The sequence below is a fragment of the Eschrichtius robustus genome, chromosome 8, assembly GCF_028021215.1.
Source record: "Eschrichtius robustus isolate mEscRob2 chromosome 8, mEscRob2.pri, whole genome shotgun sequence".
NCBI lineage: Eukaryota > Metazoa > Chordata > Mammalia > Artiodactyla > Eschrichtiidae > Eschrichtius > Eschrichtius robustus.
This window is the reverse complement of record NC_090831.1, coordinates 88,047,247-88,073,978: the sequence shown is the minus strand read 5'-3', so window position 1 is coordinate 88,073,978 and position 26,732 is coordinate 88,047,247. Positions and strand designations below refer to the sequence as shown.

The 26,732-nt window shown below is 35.1% G+C and overlaps 1 protein-coding gene across 3 annotated transcripts in view; it reads right to left on the bottom strand.

Moving 5' to 3' along the window:
- Positions 1–25,366, bottom strand: part of SEPTIN7 (septin 7) — a 76,775-nt gene extending 51,409 nt beyond the window's left edge. For 2 of the 3 annotated variants that reach the window (XM_068549298.1, XM_068549300.1), the window contains exons 1-3: positions 24,740–24,778; positions 23,876–23,978; positions 3,580–3,686 (exon numbers count right to left, since the gene is read on the bottom strand). In XM_068549298.1, coding sequence (XP_068405399.1) covers positions 3,580–3,686; positions 23,876–23,978; positions 24,740–24,763 — 234 coding nt within the window. In that variant the 5' untranslated portion in view covers positions 24,764–24,778. Of the gene's footprint in view, positions 1–3,579; positions 3,687–23,875; positions 23,979–24,739; positions 24,779–25,287 lie in introns of those variants that run through there. The other variant, XM_068549301.1, reaches the window with a different exon arrangement.
- Positions 25,367–26,732: the final 1,366 nt, after the last annotated feature.

Genomic DNA, 26,732 nt, shown 5'->3' with positions numbered 1-26,732 from the left:
ACACATCAATTTAAAAATTAAATTAAAAAAATTTTGCTCAAGACAAAATAAAAATAATCAACAAAACTTCAAAAAAGATAATCAAATTTAAAATTATTCCACTTAATCTATGATAGTGTTTTATAAAACTTCACAGACCCAAAGAAAGATAAACAAAACTTCAAAGACCCTCAAAGTTTGAAATATCCCAACTAAACACTAAGTCTTATAAATTTTTAAAACTTGTTTGTTCAGTCATTCAACAAATATGGGATGCTAACGTATAACAGATGCAGTTCTAGGAACTTTGCTTGCAGCAGTGAATAAAGTGAAGTTCCTACCCTTATAGAGGTTACACATTTGGAGCCTGGGGTGGGAATTAGAAGGAGTTTATAGGGTGGTCAGGAAAGGCCTCCTTAAGAAAGCAACTTTTAAGCAGAGAACTGATGAAAATTACGAAGCAAGCCATGAGGATATCTCAGGGAAAACCACTGCAAGCAGAGAAACAGAACTGGAAGGCCCCTGTGGTGGAAGTAGGATTAGCCTGTTCAAAGAACAGCAAGGAGGTTGGTTTGGTCAGAGCAGAATAAGCCAAAAGTGGACAAGTGTAAGAACTAGGTTGGGGGGAGGGGGAGTAAAACAATCTCTCATTGTTTGAGCAAATACTTTGTTGCAGAGCATGTTAAACTAGATTTCTATGTGATGAATTCCTTAGATTGCATGTGCCAATACTTTCACCTGTTCAGACACTAGCAAAAATCACTGCATTGGGTGAATCAAGAGAGCTAGAAATATTGTCCATTTGCCTTTATTAATAAACAAAGTAAAATAAAACATGGTAAGGTACAAAACTTTTATGAGTTAATTGGCTCCCATCATCCACCAAGCAGTTTACTGGAATTTCAAGCCTAGTCCTACAGTCAGTCAATACCCTCCAGGGTCCAGCTGGAAAATTCAAATCTAATAAGCAACATCAAACATTACGTGTGCACCATTTGATATTTTAAAAATAAAACAAACAAACAAAAAAACACTTCTCTTAAGTATTCCTTACTTGCCAGCATCAGATAGATCAGCCTTATGACCTAATTTTCTGGGTTTTTTTTTTTTAAACTAAACTTTCATATATTACATAACTATGAAGTGATGACTTCACCGATCAAATCATTTTGTCTTCATTTTGTCTAAATTGCCTAACTGGGATTAGACAAGATATCTCCAAATTTAAGATTTTTAAAGGCAAAGGCAATATAAATCAAAGAAAATTGACAACTTGTTGGACCAAACATTATTAAAAAGTAAAGAAAAGCTAATCCACTTATTAAGAAATGGTTAATCTGTTAAACTAAAACTTATTAAATATCTACAGTATAAAGATAGTACAGTTGATACACTACAGACTAAACCAGATTTGCTTAGATTTGTATCCTAGTTCTGGTACTCTAACTACATGATCTTGGCATATCACCATCTCTGTGCCTCAATTTCCACATCTGTAAAATGGGGATAAGAATACCACTTACCTCATAAAGTTACTGAAAGAATTAAATAAGTAAATGCATCTAAAGTGTTTGGAATAGTACCTGGAAGATGTTAATGACTCACGGAGTGTGGTTTTATTATTAATCTAGACCTGGCATTATGCTATGTGCTAAAACTACAAAGAGGACTCAGAAAATTTCCTCACCAGCACTAATCACCAAGAACACCACTGGTAGATACATGACCATTAATATTTAACAGATATTTTACAGTAAATATTCCTGAATTTAGGAATCTACACTGTGGGGTTCCCTTAACATTTCTACATACCTAGTTACTAATCCTGGATTTAAATACTTAAATTAAGAAAGCTAAAAGTATATCTTCTTGCTTAGGGTTAAAATATTCAATACATCACAAAATAAGCAATGCAGTACAGTATCAAGTTTTTATCAACAGAACACGTATTTGCAGGTAATTTGAAATCTCAAGCTCCATGAAGGATATTTTTAAAATTCCTGGGCGTCTCTGGTGGCACAGTGGTTAAGAATCCACCTGCCAATGCAGGGGACACGGGTTCGAGCCCTGGTCTGGGAAGATCCCACAGGCCGCGGAGCAACTAAGCCCGCGCACCGCAACTACTGAGTGTGCGCTTTAGGGCCCGCGAGCCGCAACTACTGAGCCCGTGTGCCACAACTACTGAAGCTCGTGTGCCTACTGCAACGAAGAGTAGGACCCGCTCGCTGCAACTAGAGAAAGCCCACGCACAGCAACGAAGACCCAACGCAGCCAAAAATAAATAAAATAAATAAATGTAAAAAAAAATTTTTTTTTAATTCCTAAGACAGAGAAAACTTTAAAAAGGAGAAATAAAATATCCAGCTCCAGAGTCATTGCCTCAATAAAACATGCTCCTGCCAGAACTGTTTTCTCCACTTCTCTTCTGCTTCTGTGCTGTGTATTACCACATCAATCCACCAATTTTTTTTTTGCTGTGTATTACCACATCAATCCACCAATTTTTTCAATCAATAGTTTAGAGCAGTGCTGCCCAACAAAAATGTAATGTGAGCCACATAATTTTAAAATTTTCAGTAGCCACTTGAGAAAGTAGTAACAGGTGAAATTAATGTATTTTATTTAACCCAATATAACCAATTATCATTACTGCAAAATGTAATCAATAGAAAAATTTATTAATGAAATAACATTCTTTTTTTTTTTACAAACTAAGTCTTCAAAATCTGGAGTGTATTTTATACTTGCATAACATCTCAATTTGGACTACCCACATTTTAAGAGCTCAACAGTCACATGTGGCTACCAGCTACTGTACTGGACAATGCAGAGCTAGAGAGTCTAGCACTTCGCTATATGGGCCAGCAACATGAGCATCACCTTGGATTTTGTTAGAAATACTGAATCTCAGCCCACCTCAGACCTACTAGAACAGGAACTAAATTTAACAAGCTCCCCAGGTGATCTGAATATACGTTAAAGATCAAGAAGTACTAAATTAGACCACACATAGCTTGTAAGCCTTAACAAATTGCTATTGCCATTCAACTACCATGTGGTATCATGCCACTCACTAATACAGAACACTGTATTTAAATAATAATGGCTTCCACATGAATCACGTTTTCTCTATGCTGTCCAACAGAATTTTCTGCAATGGTGGAAACATATCTGTGCTGCCCCAAATGGTAGCCACTTGCCACATATGACTACTGAGCATTTGAAATGTGACTGGTGCAACTGAGAAAGTGAATTTTTAGTTTTATTGACTTTTAACTCATGCAAACTTAAATAACTACTACATATGACAAGTAGCTACCATAATGCAGCATAACTCCAGCTGTTACTACATCCCAGTATACTCTCTAGGAGGTTCCTCAAGACAAATTTATAAGGTTCTAATCAAGAAAATTCCTCTAATTACCTGCACTTCTCTCAATAAATCAATCTCTCTTTTTTATCAGCAACCATGTTTACCACTTTACATTGGCTAAGGCCAAACTTGAAATCTACCTCTATGGAAATATAATACAAGTTATAGAATGTGTTTTGTATCTGTTAACATTACCCCACCTTATCATCAGTTAACAATATACATACCTGTACAGTCTTTTTTATTCTATGGGAAGGACCTGGATACTCTGGAGAATACAAATCTGTGAGGAATAATGAGTTGATTAATGTTGACTTTCCCAGTCCAGATTCACCTAAAAGAAATAGAGGTGGAAATCTGTTAAACTCAGCTACCTTAACAAGCTTAAATATTCAACCAATGCTACAATCAAACTTGCTTTTATGCAAGTACTTCTTAGTGGGACAAGGAAGTGACATTAGAAAATATACTATAAAGACTCTCTATTAGAATAAATTCTTTGCCCTCATTTTCTTATCTATCAAATTAGACTCATGTTTCCAAGGATTTTTACCTTTATAATTCTACCATCTGTGTTCTTTAAAAGTAATGTATCTGTAGTCACCATTTTTAACAGTAATGTATTCCTAGAGATGAAAGTTAGTCATGAAGGAAACATCCCAGTTGGATTATATATTGCTGCTTCAGTGAAATAAAAAATAAAAGAAGTATAAACGTTTATTACAGACAATGAATGACCAAGGCAACAAATCATGCAGCTATAAAAAGTAGAAATCTGCTGATAAAAAGAAGAAAAATTATAATCACAATGCATCTTAGTACAAAAGTGAACCACAAAAAAATACTTCCAATTTACCCATATACCAATCAGCTTAAGTATAAAGGGTACTTCTCTATAAACCAGACTCCGAAAAATCATGGGTAATTACTTTTTATAAAAATGCTCCTACTTGAAGTAGGAAAGGAGGGAGGTAAGACACAATTTCCACTAAGATTCACATACCCTTCATATCAAGTCTAGTACAACATACCAAATGTACAGATATTTTTTTACTAAAATATAAACACCTTCAGGATATACATAATACAAAGTTAAAACAGATTAAAAGTCATATAATAATTATCAATTAATATGGCACCAGATTAAAGAATCTAGTTATTGTTAATAGTTCAGTGAGTTTAATAGGCATCTTTAGCCTAAATAACTGATATCACAATATTAACCTTACTATTTCTATTTCTAGGTTGAGTTCTTTTGATATTGGCTCTCAAGAAAGGTAAGAACCGGGTGACTTCCTTGGTGGCACAGTGGTTAAGAATCCGCCTGCCAATGCAGGGGACACAGGTTCGATTCCCTGGCCCGAGAAGATCCCACATGCCGCGGAGCAACTAAGCCCGTGTGCCACAACTACTGAACCTGCGCTCTAGAGCCTGTGAGCCACAACTACTGAAGCCCGTGCGCCTAGAGCCCATGCTCTGCAACGAAGAGTAGCCCCCGCCCGCTGCAACTAGAGAAAGCCCGTGTGCAGCAATGAAGCCCCAACGCAGCCAAAAATAAATAAATAAATAAATAAAATTTAAAAAAAAAAAAAGAAAGAAAGGTAAGAACCATTGTAGGTGGTCTGGGCTTACTCCCTTTGAATGAGGGAGAATACCCTTTTTTCTAGACATAGAAATTTCTAAGTCACAGGAAAATAAGTTATAGGTTCCCCATACCTGCTTCTTTCTAAACTCTTAAACCTTGAATAAAGGAGGAAAGACTAGAATAAAACCCAAGTACTTGGGGATAATCAGAAGTATCTACAATATTTTCATTTAGAAGCAACCCTGCCCTTGAACCATTGCTATAAAACTCCTCACCAAATCCTCCTGGGTTGGGACACACAGTTTTCGAGGCATAAGGCCGCTGTGTCCCCCTTTGCTTGGCAAAGCAATAAAGCTATTACTTTCTACTTCACCCAAAAGTCTGTCTCCAAGATTCGATTCGGCACCAGTGCACAGAGGCTGAGTTTTCAGCGTCATTCCCTCAAACAAGAAGGAACAGAGCAGACTTTACTCAGATAAAACATTCTAACCTCTTTGGGGCTGTCAGAAGGACTAGTGTTGCCTAACTGGGATTTCAGGTTGGAGAAGCATGGGGCATCGCTGGTTAAAGTGCAGGAGGACTACAGATGCCTGAAGCAAAAAATTATGGGTGGAGAGACACAACAGAGCACCTAAGGCCCTGAGGAGACTTTGAGGTAAAACTCCTTGGAGAATTAAGACATTCAAAAGAAACCATGTATGCAGGGGGAAGTGAGAAAGCCACATACAGGCTCAAGTAATAAACATGCTCAGAAAAGTTGTGAAAAGGCATTAAACTTTCACTTTAGGCTGGATCTCTAGGCTCAGAGCATGCCCAGCTAATCATCAGACATCTGCCCTGACATATGACCAAGTCTGCAAACACAGGGCAGGGTGAGGTTTTTCAAATGCATATTTTTCAACAACAAATCACAAGGCATTCAAAGAAACAGAAAACATAGCCCGTAGAAAGGAACAAAACAAAATCCCAGAAACCATCCCTGAAGCAGCATAGATAGTGGACTTGCTAGACGAGGACTTTAAAATAGCTGTCTTAGAGAAAGACAAATATCATATCTCTTATATGTGGAATCTAAAAAAAACGGGGGTACAAATGAATTTATTTACAAAACAGAGATAGAGTTTTGTAGAAACAAAGTAGAAAACAAACTTATGGTTATGGGGGTTGGGGGGATAAATGAGAAGATTGGGATTTACGTATATACACTACTATATATAAAATACATAACTAATAAGGACCTACTGTATAGCTCAGGGAACTTTACTCAATACTCTGTAATGGCCTATATGGGAAAAGAATCCAAAGAAGAGTGGATATATGTATAACTGATTCACTTTGCTGTACATCTGAAACTAACACAACACTGTAAATCAACTATACTCCAATAAAAATTTTTTTTAAATAAATAAATATAGGGACTTCCCTGGTGGTCCAGCGGTTAAGACTCTGCGCTCCCAATGCAGGCGGCCCAGGTTCAATCCCTGGTCAGGAAACTAGATCCTGCATGCTGCAACTAAGAGCCCACATAACACAACTAAAGACCTGGTGCAGCCAAATAAATAAGTAAATAAATTTAAATAGCAAAAAAATAATAATAATAAATTAAACAAAATAGCTGTCTTAAATATGTCCAAAGAGCTAAAGAAAACAATGAACAATTGATGGAAATCAGGAAAACGACGGAAGAACAAAACCAGAATTTAACAAAGAAATAGAAATTGTGTAAAAAAACCAGACCAAAAACAAAACAGAAAAACAAAAATTCTGGAGCTGAAAAACACAATTGAAAAAATTCACTAGAGAGGTTCAAAAGCAACTGAGCATGTCTAAAAAAGAATCAGCAAACTTGGAAGACAGGACAATTAAAATTATTGAGTCTAAGGAGAAAAAAGAATGAAGAAAAGTAAACACAGCCTAAGGGATCTATGTGGGACACCATTTATTGAACTATTATATACAGTATGAGTTTTAGAAGGAAAAAGGGAAAGGGTCAAATAGATTATTTGAAGGAAAAAAAAAAATGACCAAATTTTTTCCCAATTTGATGACAGAGATGAATCTACAAATCCAAGAATCTCACTGAACTAGTAGGATAAACCCAGGAACCCGCACTGAGACACATCATGATAAAACTGATAAAAAACAAAGACAAAAAGAGAATCTTGAAAGCAGCAAGAGAGAAGCAACATATCACATAGAAGGTATCATCAATAAGATTAGCAGCTGATTTCTCAGCAGAAACTTTGGAGACCAGAAGACAATGTGATGATACAACTGTCAAATGAGAATTCTATATCTGGCAAAATCGTGCTGAAAAGCTGAGGTAGAAATTAAGATATTTCCAGATAAACAAAAACTGAGGGAATTCATTATCACTACACATCCTCCACAAGGAATGCTGAAGGGAGTCCTTCATTTGAAATGAAAGAACCCTGGACAATAATTCAAAGTCACATAAACATCCCCAGTAAAGGTAAATACATGGACAAATATAAAAACTGGTATTATTGTAATTTCGGTTTCTAACTCCACTTTACATTTTCTGTAAGACTTGAAAGATGAATGAATAAGAAATAATTAGAAGTCTGTGTTATTGAGTATAGAATGTTTAAAAATACAATTTGTGACATCAATAATAAAAAAAAGTATGTGCGGGCTGTATATGAGTAGTTTGTATATGTAATTAAAATTAAATTGGTATAAATTCAAGTTAGGTTATTATAATTTAAGATTTTATATATAATCTCTACGATAACTACAAAGAAAGCATCTACAGAATATACAAATAAGAAAATGAGAAAGGGAATCAAAACATGATGCTACAAAACATCAACTAAACACAAAAGGCAGTAAAGGAGAAAATGATATATTCAAAAGCTGTAAGACATACAGAAAACAACAAAATGACAAAACTAAGTTCTCTGTTACCAGTAATTACTTTACATGTACATGGATTAAATGCCTTAATCAAAGGCACAGACTGCCAGAATGGCTAAAATAACCCGATCCAACTGTATGCTACCTGTAAGATCTAAAGACTTTAGATCTAAGGACACACACAAGTTGAAAGTAAAAGGATAAAAAAGATATTCCATGTAAGCAGTAATCAAAAGAGGTGAGATGGCTATACTTGTATCAGACAAAAGAGACTTAAGTAAAAAATTGTTACAAGATACAAATTAGGATTTATTATCAATAAAAGGGTAATTCATGATGTGGATATTATTACAGAATTATAAACATATATACACCAAACAACAGAGCCCCAAAATATATAAAGGAAACACTGACAAAATTTTGAAGGGGAAAATAGACAGTTTTACAATAATAATTGGAGAGTTCAATATTCCACTTTAAATAATGGATAGAAGAACCAGACAGAAAATAAATTAGAAAACAGAGGACTTGAACAACACTACAAACCAACTGGACCTAATAAACATAGACAAAATACTCCATTCAACAACACCAAAATACACATTTTTCTCACGTGCACAGGGAGTATTTTTCAAGACTGACCATAAAACCAAGTACGTCTTGATAAACTTTAAAAGATTTAAATCATCTTTTTCTATCACAAGGAAATGAGACTCGAGATCAATAACAGAAAGAAAATGAAAAAATTAACACATATAAGGAAATTAAACAATACACTCAAACAAAAAAAAATCAGAAAGCGTGGATCAGAAAGTGTGGCTATTACTCCCAATTTTACAGAAATAAAAAAAATTATAAGAGTACTATTAATAACTGTATGTCAATAAACTGGATAACATAAATGAAAAGGACAAATTCCATAAGACAAAAACTTAGGAACAATGAGGAATTAAGAGAACATATACAGTGAAAGGCAAACAGGCCTCTCAGATACTGATAAAGTGATTAAAAAATGGAAATGATCTAAATAATTAATATGGCTGATTTTCAAAAAAATACAAAAATTCCTACCCAGAGAATAAAACATATTTTTCAAATACCTATGAAGCACTTACATAATCAGATCATGTTTTGGCTATAAAGAAAATCAATCAGTACTGAAAAACACAGAGATCTACAGATCATATTCTCTGACTACAATGCAGTGAAATTATAAATTAACAACAAAATAACACAATCCATTTGCCCACTTTGACATAAAACAGTATCTCCCCTCAACTCTTCTTATCTGAAAAACTACTCAAATACAAACAAAATGAGTAATATATACAAAAACCTAAGAGATATGACTAAAGTGGTGTTCAGAGAAAAACCTGTGTCTAATTAAGCCTAAAGAAAATAGATCAACCTTCAGAGTGGCTCTTGGAACTGTAAACCGGTATTGCTTTTCTTTTTTTTTTTTTGAGGCAAGGAGTAACGACTTTATTCAAAAAGCCAGCAGACCGAGAAGATGGCGGACAAGGGTCCCCAAAAAAACCACATTATTGTGATCTGAATGCCAGTTTCTTTTATAGAACAGAGAGGGGGAGGAGGTGAGCAAGTAAAGTAAAAAGGCCATAAGCCTTGCAAATATCTCCTAGAATGGCCAGCCTCGGGGAGGGGATGTGTTAATTTCCTCTTTTCTGCAGCAACTCACAGGTAGACAGGGTCAGGATGTTTCCCTGAACAAAGGCACTTTGGTTTAACATTCAGACAGAGGGTCAGGGTCCCAAGGCAGGCCATTATGTATGATTATAATAACAAAAGCAACAAAAAGCAAAGGTTAAACTCAAAGAAACAGATCCAACAAGGAGTCCAATTTAGCTCTTCCCTGGTACGTAAACTCAAGGAAGGGGTCACTGGAAGCTCCGACTTCACAGCTGGTGGGTCAGAAAGACCTGGACTTGTGACTGGTGTCTGAAGTGGTGACTGGTGTCTGAAGTGGCAACTGGGGGAAGGGGGCAGTCTTATAGGACTGAGCCTTTAACTTGTAGAATCTGATGCTATCTCCAGGTAGATAGTTTCAGAATTGAGTTGACTGTAGGAAACTCAGATGGTGTCCGAGAATTGCTTGGTGGTGTGTGGACTCCTGCCCCCATGTTACTGAACTCAGGTTTGACTGCTCGCTGCTCAAAAGCTAATACTTTTGAGAGACAAGTACTGGGAGGAATGGAAAGGTTGCTTTATGCAAGAGACTGGCAACTTGTGTCCAAAAACCAACTCCAAAGATTCTGCTCAACCATGAAAGTTTTTAAAGGGAGACTCATTAGCGGAGGGGGTCAGGGTCCTTATTATCTTCCACTGTGTGCAGACTTTCTTCTGACTGGTTGGTGGTGAGGTAACAGGGTGACATTCCAGGAATCCTGTGCTCAGCCTGAAGTTACCATCTTCCACCTGGGTGGGAGCCTTAGTTCCACAGAAGAACTCAAAGGTATTGCTGTGTATATTCCTTGAGGAGGAACCAGGATCTCGCCCCATCGCTGCACTATTGTTTTTTTAATTTTTTTTTTATTCAAACAGAAAGTCACAAAAATTATAATCATCCTCATCAGTTCACTCAGTCCCATGTAATTAATTTTTTTTTCATCTTGATCTTTTGTTAGCACTTTTCCATTAGAGTTCTGAAAATGCTTATTCATTCAGTTCAGCAGTATAGTCAGTTACCAGAAACATGTACTTGTCAGAGTCTTTTCCATGAATTCCTTGAAGATGAAACCTTTTTATAGGATCATTTTTGCAAAAGCATCAGAGTACACCCGGAACTGTCTGTAAATGACAAAAGACTTAAAAATGACCATGGCTAAAGATTTGATGAAAGTTCATAATAATGCAACTGACAAGGAAATTTAGTTATTTCTGAGATATACATTTTAAAGTAATGACTAGAATTATGACTTACAACATTATACCAGAACATATAAGATTTTTAGAAATTTTATGTAATGTCTGAAACATTTATATTAACATATTTCCATACAAATAACCCAAAAAAAGTTTAGTATTAGTTTTTTTGTTTGTTTTGCAGGTTCTTATTAGTCATCAATTTTATACACATCAGTGTATACAAGTCAATCCCAATCGCCCAACTCAGCACACCACCATCCCCACCCCACCGCAGTTTTCCCCCCTTGGTGTCCATACGTTTGTTCTCTACATCTGTGTCTCAACTTCTGCCCTGAAAACCGGTTCATCTGTACCATTTTTCTAGGTCCCACATACATGCGTTAATATACAATATTTGTTTTTCTCTTTCTGACTTACTTCACTCTGTATGACAGTCTCTAGATCCATCCACGTCTCAACAAATGACTCAATTTCGTTCCTTTTTATGGCTGAGTAATATTCCATTGTATATACGTACCACATCTTCTTTTTCCATTCGTCTGTCGATGGGCATTTAGGTTGTTTCCATGACCTGGCTATTGTAAATAGTGCTGCAATGAACATTGGGGTGCGTGTATATTTTTGAATTATGGTTTTCTCTGGGTATATGCCCAGTAGTGGGATTGCTGGATCATATGGTAATTCTATTTTTAGTTTTTTAAGGAACCTCCATACTGTTCTACATAGTGGCTGTATCAATTTACACTCCCACCAACAGTGCAAGAGGGTTCCCTTTTCTCCACACCCTCTCCAGCATTTGTTGTTTGTAGATTTTCTGATGATGCCCATTCTAACTGGTGTGAGGTGACACCTCACTGTAGTTTTGATTTGCATTTCTCTAATAATTAGTGATGTTGAGCAGCTTTTCATGTGCTTCTTGGCCATCTGCATATCTTCTTTGGAGAAATGTCGATTTAGGTCTTCTGCCCATTTTTGGATTGGGTTGTTTGTTTGTTTAATATTGAGCTGCATGAGTTGTTTATATATTTTGGAGATTAATCCTTTGTCCGTTGATTCGTTTGCAAATATTTTCTCCCATTCTGAGGGTTGTCTTTTCGTCTTGTTTATGGTTTCCTTTGCTGTGCAAAAGCTTTGAAGTTTCATTAGGTCCCATTTGTTTATTTTTGTTTTTATTTCCATTACTCTAGGAGGTGGATCAAAAAGATCTTGCTGTGATTTATGTCAAAGAGTGTTCTTCCTATGTTTTCCTCTAGGAGTTTTATAGTGTCCGGTCTTACACTTAGGTCTCGAATCCATTTTGAGTTTATTTTTGTGTATGGTGTTAGGGAGTGTTCTACTTTCATTCTTTTACATGTAGCTGTCCAATTTTCCCAGCACCACTTATTGAAGAGACTGCCTTTTCTCCATTGTATATCTTTGCCTCCTTTGTCATAGATCAGTTGACCATAGGTTCGTGGGTTTATCTCTGGGCTTTCTATCTTGTTCCATTGATCTATGTTTCTGTTTTTGTGCCATGGTATCACTTTTCTGAGGAACAATTTGGCAGTCTATCACAACTTAAATGCACATGCCTTTTGACCCAGCAATTTCACTTTTAGAAATGTACATTATACAAGCATTTATATGTGTGCCTAAAAATTCAAGGAAATTAAGCATTGTTTAATTGTCCATCAACAGTAGACTGTATAAATCATGATAATCACACAGTATGGAATACCCCATGCTCTGAAGAATGAGTTGCTTTATGTACAGACATGAATATAAGTATAATATATTAAATGACAGGGAAAAAAACATTCACAGAACAGTATTTACAGCACAGTACCATTTATATAAAAAAGAAATCTACATGGGAATGACTAGTGTATATAAAATTATAGAAAAATGCCAGAAAACTTGTAACAACTTAATAATGCTTGTCACTAGAGAAGGGACTGGAACTGAAGGAGGGAGAAAAAGGGACTTCACCTTACTAAATGTCTTTAGAATTTACACCTTTTAGAAAATAAAAATGTTTATATTTATAAACTTTTCTTTTTTGGGGGGAATAAACATGTGAGACATTTAAGAACAGAGTAGAAAGGTAAGGTTGACAACATAATGATTCTAACAGGTACTAGCCTCAAAATAAATAAAAAGAAATGTTGACTGCAGGGAAGTTATGCCTGAGTTTGGACATTAAATTATTAATTCCTACCTATCTTTAGTAGAGTGATATTTACTTCCAAACCAAAATGTCAGATATCCTATAATCATAATACAAAATATAATAGTTTTGTCCTAATACTCTCAAGGTGACATAACTACAATAGATTCTTGCTCACTGGCTTTACTAAAGGGAAAGCAATAGCGTTGCTAATGCAAAATAATTGAGAGTTACATTAGTCCCATCAACTCCAACTCTACTTAAAGAATCTGTGGAAAGAACCTCAATCAAGTTATTTATCATTATTATTTAGGAAACATTTAAGAATAACAAAATTCAGAATCACATATCCTAGCTTAAGAAAACAAAATTATTCAATAAATATAAACAGAATACCTATCCATAACATTTTCTATTTCTTTATAATTAACATAATATTTTAAGATCTGTTAAATGATCCAAATGAACGACACATTTATTTTACTTTGAAATGCACTATAAACGTTCTGCAACAAAGTCATTATCATTCCCTTATTTTACTGACTTTAAAAGGAAATAACTGGAATTAAATTTTTTTCTGTCCTCATTAAAACAAAATATTGTTAACCAATTTAAGATGTTAAATACTTTATGAAAATTATAAAATAAGAGTAATTAACTAGAGTCTAATATTATACCTGTAGTTTAACATTATCAGCAGGTTAAAATAACCCATGTCCTCTTTATCTTTGAAGTCTAGCCCATGAAACCCATGCCATCATCATTCAAGAATATTATACTTCAAGCCTAAGAATGAAACATTCATGAAATGTTTGTTCATAAGGTTTTGAAAAAAGTTAGGTCAATAATTATTTATAATAAAGTCACGTTCCTTTAGGTCCTTGGGATTATAAGGGGTCTGAGATGTCCTACAATTAAAGAAACTGCTTATCTTTGTTTTACCCAGCACCTCCTCAATTCTACAGCCTTAGATCATTTCCACCAACCCCTTGAAATATTTATTAATATCTGATACATGAAACACACTGAGACATTATACCGTATAATTCTTTGGTAAATTATTTTTCCTTAACCACATATAGTTATAGCAACTGACATAAATAATACTGTTTTACTGTATTAGTTAAGTAGAAAATTCATAGGCAGCTTAAACCTTGAGGATTTTTCCTTTGTATATTGCACATAAACACTTAACCACAGACGCTCCTCCTCAGTTCTATCATTAGCAGCTTGGGAAAACCCATTTCATTTCACAAACTGTGTAATGAACACATACAATGTGTTCTACATCATCTTGCTAAATTATGTAGAGTTTCAGAACATTAGAACTGGAATAGTCCTTAGAGATACCAGAACAGCAGTGTTCTAACTCCTAGTCCTCAATTCTGCTCTTCATGTAAATCTGCTTCTAAACGAATTCTCTTGATATTCTCTACTGGACTCTCCCACTGGGCAGTGGCTTTCCAACTTACTTTACCACAGTTTACAGTTAAAAACAAACAAACAAAAAAACCCCAAACACACATTTTGCATCAAAACGCAGTAAACACAAATATATAGGTATACTTATCTGTATTGTATAAATGTTTATGTGTACAAATTTAAAACCTTCATGAAACAATACTCTTGCTAAGCAAAATGCAGTCTATTTTCTAATCATTTCTATTTTTCATTTTTTAAAATGATTCACTAAATTGATTTAATGATCCAGCTTGAAAAAAAAAAACCTGCCAAGGAGCAAAAAGGTTTAACTCAGATGAATAAACTCATCCCAACATCCTATAGCTTTTCCATTCCAACAGCTATCCTCTGATGGACTATTACAATTGATAAAAAGCAAAGACATAAATTCATTTTATTATTTATTGAACAGCTGCTAAATGCTAGAACTGGGGACATTTTGCCTTCAAATAGTGTAATTTTGTTGAGAAACAAGCTATAGTTACAGTTAAACAAAAAATATAGTAGGAATACATAAAGAACACCTAAGTACAGTTTGAAGGAAATCAAGGATGGCTTCACAGAGCAAGCAAGCAAGCAGCATTTCACTGAGACATCCATAGGAACTAATCAAGCAAACCAATGAGCACTTAAGTAATGCTAAAATGTGGAACAGTTCTTTTAAAAAGATGAAATCTTCAACCTCTCTCTGGTTTAGAATTTGAATGAAAAGGAAAGAAAATACAGGAGGATAAATAAGCTTAGAAGTAAGAAATAAAATAATTGGTATTAGAGAAGTAAAAGGCATCTAGTAAGAGCTAATAGGTAACTGAATATAGATTAAACTGGAGAAAAAACTATTAAAAAAAAGAAGTCTACATAGACTGTTTCACAGAATCAAGGTTTTTCACTTCTCTTAAAAAAATGAAACTAGGGCCTCCCTGGTGGCTCAGTGGTTAAGAATCCGCCTGCCAATGCAGGGGACATGGGTTTGAGCCCTAGTCCGGGAAGATCTCACATGCCGCCAAGCAACTGAGCCCGTGCGCCACAACTACTGAGCCTGCGCTCTACAGCCTGCGAGCCACAACTACTGAGCCCACGTGCTGCAACTAATGAAGTCCGTGCGCCTAGAGCCTGTGCTCCACAACAAGAGAAGCCACCGCAATGAGAAGCCAGCGCACCGCAACGAAGAGTAGCCCCCGCTCGCCACAACTAGAGGAAGCCCACGCGCAGCAAGGAAGACCCAACACAGCCAAAAATAAATATATAAAATAAATAATTTAAAAAAAAATTTTTTTAATTAAAAATTAAAAAAATAATAATCAGAGATGTCACATAAGTAACTTCAGCAAAATACTTAAACATCATGCCTTTATTGGAACGTGCATAATAGCAAATACAAAAATCAATTTTGTTAACAAGAATGCAAGCTACCCAGCTAAACCTTATTTATAATGAGAAAAGAACAAGTTCTCAACCATGTTTCAAATTAGCTAAATCTCTCACCAGAAAAAAAGGTTTGCCCAGCAATGTGTATACTGAATTGCAAAGTAAGGGCACGTGTACTCTAAATGTTTAATAATCAAAGGAGTTCAACTAAAGCAGAAGTTCAAAGTAAGGATTAATCAAGTATTTAACCTATTAACTGCCATATCATTCTCAACCATCCCTGATCTTTCTCTGCTCTTCATCCCTGGTATTTAGATCTTAAAACTAAGTTGTAAAAATGCACTAACAAATATTTGCTTAAAATTAACATTTTATTTAGTTTACAGATTTACTAGGTACATTTTATATATATATAGTATATGTACAATGTACATTTATATACACAATTATCTCAAGCCCTCTGTGAGGAAGAGGTGGTTACAAATAGCAGACGGTATTATTGTCCAAGTGTCTCCACTCTACCCCCATCCCATACACTCAGGTTCTTAGAGGGCATGGCTTTTTTGTTTGTTTGTTTTAAATCTCAGTGGTTTAGAAAGACCAGGTAAATGTCTGTTGTGATAAGGAAATTGAGATTCAAAATGACCATTTGTGGCAGAAATTGGAGTTTGAAGCTAGATTAAGCACAATATTCTTTTTAATTTAACAGTTGCTGTACTTAGTATTATACGGTAGATTTAAATTAGTTTAAATATAGAAGCTGATTTTCATGGTATGCTAAAAACAAAATAACAAGCATAAGAATAAATAACTCTTTTACAAAATTTCCAAACTAAATAATGCATTTGAAATGCAAGCACAATATGAGTTACTGGCTTCAGGACTCTATCCTTTCAGACAAATAAGATGTTTTCCCCATTAAGCCCATATAATAACTCCCCTCTTTACATGGCATGTTAAATGTATACTACTGAAACATTTATTAAATTAAATTGTAATTAGTAGTGTGTGTTTCCCTGGAAATACCTTTGAGAGTTGAAGTGGTCTTTTCCATTTTTATATCATTAGCTTAGTCTGTAACTCTTAGCACTTTACTGCTGATCAGTGTGTGTCACTTGAATTACTGACCATTCAGTTAAAATCTATTCTCAGGACCATGACAGGAATTCTATGGAACTATTATTATGTTATTACTATAAATATTACCACTTGTAACATAATAAATAATTCATAGTCTTCTATCATAAAAACTTGAGTTAGTTAAGAATGAACCACAAGTTACCCTACACATTTGATTCCTTGATATGCACAATTACCTTGTGTGTCATCTACTTGCTTGAGAGTTCTAGGCAGTGTAAGAACAGAGCCCCAAAGTCGAAAGCTTTCTTCCTTCTAAATATTAACCTATTTGTCTCAGCTATTAATAAATTTGGAGGTCATACAAAAGTTTTACAAACTCAGTTTGTCAAAACATATGTAAATGTAACCAATGGTATCTCTACAACACTATACACACCTGCAAATAACTTTCATTTCCAGGCTAAATTTTTCCAGAGTTTTATCTCCATTTAGTCATTTTTTTTCTATGGTAGCCCCAAACTACAATTTTACCTTTTTTTTTTTTTACTTTTTTTAACATAAGAATAAAAAAATCAAATTAGTTCTTCTATTCATATGCCAGTTAACTCTATAATACAGTTAAATGTTAGTTTTTAAACCCTTCAAAATTATTTCAGCTCTTTCTCTTCCACTTTCCTGCCTGAAAATTCAGTCCAGAAATCATTATCTGAGGCTGAGAATGGCAGGTGAACATGCTGGAAGGAGAGCCACAGTGGCCCAGGGCAGGGTGTCAGAGTCTGCAAGATAAGGACAGGTTCCAAGGGGGTCTGGGAGAAGGCCTGAACCCAAAAAAGGATGAGGAGGGCATCTGCATGAGAAGAGTGGCCTGCCACAGGGTGTCACAGCACTTGAGAGGGGTGAGTAGGGATAGGGATACTCCATCAGAGAGAGGAAGAGAAAAGCCTGGGGGACATGGCAGGAAATTAGTTAACATACAGGGGAACTGATCAAATAAGTAAACATATTAAGTTAAATATTGTGAGCCACTATATTGTATACCTGTAACTTATATAATATTGTACCGCAACTATACTTCAATTAAAAAAAAAGTAAACGTATTAAGGATAATGATTTCTCACCATCAGAAGGATGTTACAACTAGAGAAAAGGTGAAAAGTAGAATGACCACTGTGGTGATGAACTGAAATTGGAGATATCAGTGTGAACTTAATGATTTTCAACATACATAATAGATGCAGATGAACTATAGATATAAGAGTATATATGTGGGTGTGTGTCTATATATACGTGTGCATGTATACAAACATACATTTGCTATTTTCTGATTTTGATGGTACATTAATGGTTATGTCCGAGAAGATCCTTGAGGAAGAGAAATACACAAGTATTTAGGGGGCAATGATGGATCACGCATTTCAAATGTTTCAGGGGAAAAAAAGCTGTATACTGTAATTGTAACTTTTGTGTTTAGAAATGTTACAAAATTAATTAAAACATTATTTCAGCACAAGAATCAATAAATCAATGTCACATACTTCCAATTACATAAAATACTTTGTACCTATAGTTCTCAATTTTTAGGTGAATAACCACCCCTCTGAGAATCTAAATATGCAATCTCTCCCCAGAAAATAAATACATGATAAAAATCTTAATGACATTTCAGGAAGTTCAGTCACTGAACCCATTTAGTCACCCTGTTTCCCCTAAAAAATCAGGTCCATGGGTCTTCAGTATCTTAGGCACTGCTTTAAATTATTACTCCTATATAGTAAAATATGTCAAAAGGACTCATGTAAATGCATGAAAATTATATACTTAAAATATGTTTCTGTTTATTGAAAAATAAAATTGGGGTAAAATTAACAACGTCAACAATTTCAACCACCTTTGCAAGGCCTTTCATGGGAGGCAGGTTATAACTTTCCGACCTTTAAAATAATTCTGAGGTTCTGTATTACACTGGTGAAACAAGTATGATATATTGGCCTAAAACTATCTTGCCTACAAAATCCACCAGCTGGGCACCCAAAAAAGTAATGATAGAAAACTTCCTGCTTTGGGACAGAGTAAACCTGGTTCCTAACACAGAAAAAAACTCAGTCTACAAATGCTTTGGAGAGTGGACTTGTTTTGGTGGACTAAGAGTATGAAGGGGAAATTCTGACTTCCTGTGGTACTGGGCTGTCTGTAGTCACAGCTAGGAAGAAGAGACAGTAAGACAATTTCATATTTAAAACTGTATTTCAGAGACATGTGATAGAACTACCTAGGAAAAGGATGGACCAATTTGACCAACAATAGTATTTGATCTCCATGCCTTAGATTAAAGAAGATTTAGAAACTGCCCCTTAAGGATCAAGAAAAAGCAGTCTGCCAAACCAAGAGGAAAACCACACAATAATCTCCTGTGTGAAAATTCTATTTCTATCTGTAAAGAAGTTGCTCCCTAGTCTTTAAAGTCCTAAGCACCTTTCTTTGCATACAGTGCCCAGTCTTTTTAGACTATGTAACCTTCTCATATTTGTACCTAAGTCTAGCTAATGAAAATCAACAAATGTTTCCTAACTTTTATTTCAGTTCACCTTCACAATGAATCTTGAGTATATTCAATATCAAGAGGACAATTTTCTTATGACAAAAAAATATCAGCATTCTCACCCTCTCTTCCTTAATTTAGCCCACATACTATGGAGTTCATCTGAGGGCTCTCAGAAAGGCTGTTAAAAGGGTGGCTGTGTTTTTCAACATTAGAGTATTTTAAATGGTCTATTTTCAAAGATAGAATATGAATGAAAAGCAAAAATAGATTAAAAATTATAATTCAAGGATTAACCTATATATATTATTAAAATCACATTGAGGGGCTTCCCTGGTGGCGCAGCGGTTGAGAATCTGCCTGCCAATGCAGGGGACACGGGCTCGAGCCCTGGTCTGGGAAGATCCCACATGCCGCGGAGCAACTGGGCCCGTGAGCCACAACTACTGAGCCTGCGCGTCTGGAGCCTGTGCTCCGCAACAAGAGAGGCCGCGATAGTGAGAGGCCCGCGCACCGTGATGAAGAGTGGCCCCCACTTGCCGCAACTAGAGAAAGCCCTCGCACAGAAACGAAGACCCAACACAGCCATAAATAAATAAATAAGATTAAAAAAAAAAAAAAAAAAAAGACTCTGTGCTCCGAGTGCAGGGGTGTGGGTTCAATCCCTGGTTGCTGCACAGTGCAGCCAAAAAATAAATAAATAAATTTAAAAAAAAATAGCAAAGCTTAATATTATAAAAATGATTGAACTGTGAATTTTATCTTCAAAGAATCCAAAATAATAGACTTAATGCCACTTGTTTTTCAAAACATTTTCTGGTCAGATAAAGCAGTCTACAATCTTTCTGAGTTCTACCTCTTTGAAAGATTCTAGTAAAATCAAGATTTTACAATTAATATTTTATTCTCAGAGCAAAAATTAAGAAGCACACAAACGATTTTCAAGTTCCAAGCCCGAATAGGTTTGACACTTGCTGAATTAGAGACCTAACTGTCTTCATTATCTGATATGTCTGACACTGGGTTTTAAAGTAAATTTTCAAATAAAGAGTCAAAATCAAGAATTCCAATCTCTTTATCCTGGAGGCAATGAAGGTCTTCAAAATTTAGGCTAGCCTACCCTTCCAGCCTTATTTCCAACTATTATAAAGTTACCACTTCGGGGTCAGATCCTAAAATCAACATGCAGTGCAAATTAATATTGAACTGCCCCCCAATATATCATCCATAATGCACAATTACATATAAACTGACAACTTGTTTTTCTTCCTGCACTAAAGCAGATACCTGTTTCTTTGAGCACATAAGAAGTAACTAGTTTATATTAAGGCACCTAGACTAACTCAGCAAGGTGAGATGCTCACACTATAAAAGTATGTGGAAGCTGAAAATGACTGGGGGAACAAGAGAATTCACCTCTCCCACCATGCCTACCCTAGGACAGGCACTCATTCCAGTAGAATGGCAGAAAAAATTGCTTGCACTCTTTTTCTCTAAAATTCTCATTCATTTCCTTTCTCTCTCTCTCTGTCTGTCCCTCTGCCTCTTTTAATTTTTTTAGGGAAAACAATATCTAGTTGGAATCATACAAGTTCAAGGCATACTGGACGCACTCTACTGAACTCTGCACTATATCCAGTATTCCCAAATGAGCCTCTGCATAGTGCCTAAGAACACACCAGACTGAGAAACAGACCGGGTTTGGTTCTGGCATCTGCTAGCAGTGTGACCATGGGCAAGTAACCTAACATCTCCATGCTTCAGTTTCTTCATCTCTAAAAAGGAGATAACAATAATATAATACTTATATCATAGGGTTACTGTTAAGGACTGTATGAGTTACATACATAAAGTATCAGTACTTTATGTACTTGAAATATTCCCTGGCACATAATAAGTTATGTAGGGGTTGGTTATTGTTCTCCCAACTGGACTGCCCGCTCAATGTCTATCCCAATTCTATTCTTCAAAAATCTGTCCTAATACCTCCTTCTCAAGTAAGGCAATAATAATTCCAACCAGGGAACCAGGGAAAAGCTCTCCTATACCTTTAAACATCTATGGCTCTTAATTTTTGTATGACTCTACTGACTTGTATTTACTTACTAAAAATGTTACTTATCTTTTTATGTATACTTTACATTGTCATAAAAATTATTAGCTCCTTTAGGGAAGAAAATATGGGAAAACAAATTATGCCTCTTTTATACAAAAAAGTCACTCAAGTAAATACTAAATATTGCTTATGAAGCAAGGTTACTGGATAAAGGTTTCCCAACAAAGGACAAAGAGATAAAGAAATCAACTGTTAAATATAGATTCTCAGTTTGTATCAATGTATAAGTCTCAAACCAAGAACTGTTGTAAGAGCCAAAGCTGCTCTGAGCATATATCTCAGAAATGAGGACTTAGGTCATAAGGAATAGCTTGCAGTCTCTAAGTCAAGAATATTAAAGTATGGTAAGTCTTAGCTTTCTGTGATTTACAAACAATGTTGTTAGATTTGGCCTAAAGTCTGAAAAACAATGTATTAAATACTTACTTAAAAGGTGACTATTTAAAGAATATTTATTTATTAACTTATATTTATTTTGGCTGCGCTGGGTCCTAGTTGCGGCATGCAGGATCTTTTAGCTGCAGCACGTGGACTTCTTAGTTGCGGCATGCGAAGTCTTAGTTGTGACATGCATGGGGGATCTAGTTCCCCGACGAGGGATTGAACCTGGGCCCCCTGCATTGGGAGCACAGAGTCTTACCCACTGGACCACCAGGGAAGTTCCAAAAGGTGACTTTTATGTGTTATACACTGCAACTATGTAGATGAAAAGATTTAGACCCTGCACTCAACAAGTCTATACAAAGATAGCTAATTAAACAGTAATGTTCAAGGTATAGTGGGGATAACAGAATAACAATATTAACACCCATTCTTCTTTATCCGCAGCTGAAGTCTTATCAAAGAAGAGAAAAACAAAAGCTGTAGTTGACAAAAGGACTGACCAGAAAAACAAATAAGTAACATTCAGAGATTGTGTATTTACTCTAAATACAGCTGGTTATTAACTATTTCATCTGGACAAATGTCACAGAGATTTCAAACCAAATATCTGGCCTGGACCCCCAGATATTACTCTACTAAGTATACATTCAAGAAGTTATTCTTTAAATTTTAATATTAAAATTTTTTTGGAAATTGCTATGGTTCTCCTAATGCACATAGGAAGTTTTCTACAAATTAAAAAATGATCTTATATTTGTCTACGGTTTGTCATTTAAGATCACTAACATTACATAGTAAAGGTAAGATGTAGTATTTCTTCACATATGATGATTATGTTACCAATCTATGGAAGAAAAGGTATGTCCTGCATATTTTATCCACCTATTTAGACCCACACCTCTGCTCTACACCAGCAGCTTGCAAGCTAGGTATACTATGCTTCTTACTCAACCAGAGACAGACAAATTAACCAACTCTACCAAGTATCAAGTTTGCAGACTTTCTACCACCAGGTTTTAACTATGAACTATTACAATGCAGATATTTCCAAACAGCCACAAACCTACCCTCAGGTAAAATACTCTGGTCAGTTGATAAAATATTCTTCCCTTCAATGAAGGGGTATTTCATACCTAATTCAATTAATCTAATTCAACACCAAAATAAAAATACCAGGAGTTGAATGTAATTAGCAAAATTTAATGCACAGTACATAAAGGTCCAGCATCAACTCAATTTTCTCTGTCATGGATAGTCAATCCACTATTCTGCCTTTTACCTTCATAAAACAAATAGAGAAATACAACAAAATTGCATCAAACTGAGGAGCTAGGTTATAAAGTCAGTCTATATGAGGTGAAAATATTATAAAGTCATTTAAGATTGTCATTTAAGATAACTAATCTTATACATGGTAAAGTGTTTTTGCATATATAATGATTATGTTACCAACCTACAGTCAAAATAACCCTTGACAATCTCTTAAAATGGAATACAGGCAGGGAAAGGTGCTCATAGGATAAAACACACTCATAAGAAAAATGAGAGTGAACTAAAGAACAAGGAGAGTCATCATATTTCACTAATTCCAGGGCTTATACTTAATGAATGAATTCCCAGGGTAATCATTTGCATGATTATGATCCTCTACGCCATCCTTCTTTTTCAAATTCAGAGAACATATGTTTAAGTTAAACACTCATGCGATATGGCTTCACTACACTATCTGAGCCAAAGAATAAAATTATCCTGGAGTAATAAGTAACCACAAGATGCTATTTCCTTTTGTAGCACCATCGATTGAAGAGAACTTCTCCAGAGTTCTATTCAACCACTACACCCCCCACCCCTCTTCTCAACTTTTACTGAGTTTCCAAAACTGTGCCACCTACAAGAAAGAGGCAAGAAAATACTGAAATCCCTTTACACCATCAAGTTAAATTTTAAAACATATTTGCATAACAAAAGAAAATATAACACATGATCCCTGAAGTTATTTGGGCTATTGTTTTCTCAAATCATTCAGAGTTCATTAATAGTTGGAAACATATCAAAACTCAATTTTATGAGAAATCATATCTTACCCACAACCATAAGTGTGAATTCAAACCCTCTCTTCACTGATTTTCTGTATACTTGATTTGGGAGATTTGCAAATCCCACATAGCCTTCAAGGTTCTTCTGTTGCTGAGAAAAGCAAAAGGAGTCCAGTTATTCATATATCAACAAATCACTTCTGTCACACATTTCAAATTCCCTTCATTAACCTATTTTTAGAGAACTATATAAACTATTATTCATGGTGAATCAAACTGATTTTATAGTGTTAGCAATAAAAGTATTAGTTAATTGCAGAAATGGACAAAATGAATTGAGCACAAGTTGACTGACAATAGACAATTATAAAAACCCAAGGGAATAAAATAAAAATTAAAGAAACCTGCCTCAGAGCAAAGATTTCAATTTATAGTAAGTTACTAATAATAAGATTCTGACCAATCAACTAAAAAAAAACAAAGGATTTTTCACAATACAAAATTCAGATCCCCTTAAAATTATATTAAGGACTCTTTTAATCATCCCCTTTGCTCATACTAATTACCAGAGGCAGGAGTTTCTTGACATTTATCTTCTTATTCATGAAGTAAAATCAAAACGTGGACTTTAAAATTTTTCATGAACTCTTAAAAGCTCTCATGATCAATGTCAATCAGTAACATTATCTTTCAAGCTGTTATACTAGGTCCAATTATGTCACTTCAAGGTTTTTACATGAGCCTGCTGCCTCTATCATCAGGGACATCAGATTTATCCAGGTTTTAAAGTAAATTTCAATTCGGTTTTCTGTGTGGTTTTTGATTCTTTGATGACCTCAGTAAGTTTCATGAGTAATTCAAAGAAATCTACTTCTAAATTGGCATAGTAAATCAGTCTGATTTTCAACTTACCCATTGGTGAGAAACACTGTCCATAGTTCAGACCATCTGAGTGAGTAGAGTCTTACTGATTAATTTACTTAGGGGTAGGTCTTACTCATTCATTAAAATATAATGGCAAAATATTCCTAAGAGGTACACATTTTTCTTAAAGATTTTTGCCACATTTAAATTCTCATCCAAAAAAACTCATATGGGATCAAAGTACTAATTCAATACATTTGGATTTAACAAAGAACAGCAATCTGCATTCCTTACTAGCATCACATATGAAACTAAATATTCCATCCATAATATTTTTTAAAATTCATATAAACTAATTTTTAAGACAAATATTGAGAAGATAAGTAAGCCAATTAAATTGAAAGGCTAATTTTAAATATACTAGTTAGGATACTGATCAGAATAGCTTAAAGTCAAATATTTGAAAGCCTACTATGTGCAGAGCTAAGAATATGCATTAAATTTAAGGCTTCCTTGGTTCATATTTCATCCAACTGTAACTGAAATTTAACTTAGACCAGAAAAAAGGCTCTCTATAAATTATGTAGCATACTCACAGCTACTTTGTAAAGAACACATTTCCATCATTCCAGTGTTCCAGATTCCAACAGACAGATCCACAGAGGAACAGTAAACGAGGAATTCCAAGAATCATACACGGCACATTCAGTCGAACAGGAGAGAAATCCATTGGAACATAGTAAAAGAGAGAGGGAAAAAAATGAAAGTTACTTACATGTAACTCAACAAATTAGAGGTAAATTACAAATAAACTGAAGGCAGACTTTTTTCTACTCACGTCAAGGTAATATTTTTTGTCGGATATAAGGCCCAGTGAGTTTTAATCCATTTCAGCAGCTCTCCTGATCAAACACAGAATCAGAGGCCTCCTATCTATCTTTTTATAAAGAACAATTACTATGCCCTGTACCTGAAGTCTTACAAGAAATGGTGAAAAAAGTGTAAAGTATGATGTTTCAAGAAGATATACAGGGGCCAAATTTAAATCTCAAGAAGAAAAGAATGTAAATTTCATACAATTTTGCTTTGTCAGTCACTGGATTAAGACAGCTCACTTCAGATAAATGCCAATGTTTTAGTTAAAATATTTATACAGTGCTATATTTCAAGTAATTAAAATAAAGTTAAGAACTGGAAGAAATGCAAACTTGTAGATACAGGAAAGGGAAGGAAGCTAAAGATGGCAAGCAGTAACAAATGGAAAGATGAAGTAAATGCGACCTGTAAAAACTGAAAGGCAAATAATAGAGCATAGAGAAGAAAACAGACTATCCTTGGACAAAATGTCTTTAAAAAGGGTATGTCTTTATTCTATGTTGAAGAAATCTATGAGTTATATCACAACCTAGAACAGATGATGATGATTATTCAAATGTCACCTTCAAAGAGAGGACTGCCCTGACCACCCTTATCTAAAATTACAACCCATTCCTCATCTCAGCACTTTGCTGCTTTATGTTTTTCTCTTTAGCACTTACCACCATTTAACATACATTTTACAAATCTTGTTTATTGTGATCTCCACCCACCCTACCTGCAACTAAAATGTAAACTCCATCAAGGTACAGATTAAATGAATTATGTAAGTTGTGGCATCAAAAAGAGGAAGCCATCTGGGAGAGCTGAAGAAGTTTCAGAGAAAATATTTTAGGTTACATATTCAAGGAACCCACCATACAAAAAGGTGTAAGAAAAACACCTCCATCTACCCCTGTGTCTTATTTATTGCTTTATCCTCAACTCCTAGAACAGTCTCAGGCACAACTAGGAGACTGAATTAAGAAAAGGGAGAAAAGCATTCTAGGGCAAAGGAATGGGCCCTAAAGTGGGGATGAACTTGGTACTTTCAGGAACAAAAAGAAGGTACATGAACTACAATGAGGTGAGGTAGTGGACCAGGGGATAAGTGATAAAAAAATGAGGTCAGGGAGGCAGGCAGGGGCCAGATCATGTGGTACCCAGCCAAAGTTAGAAATATGGA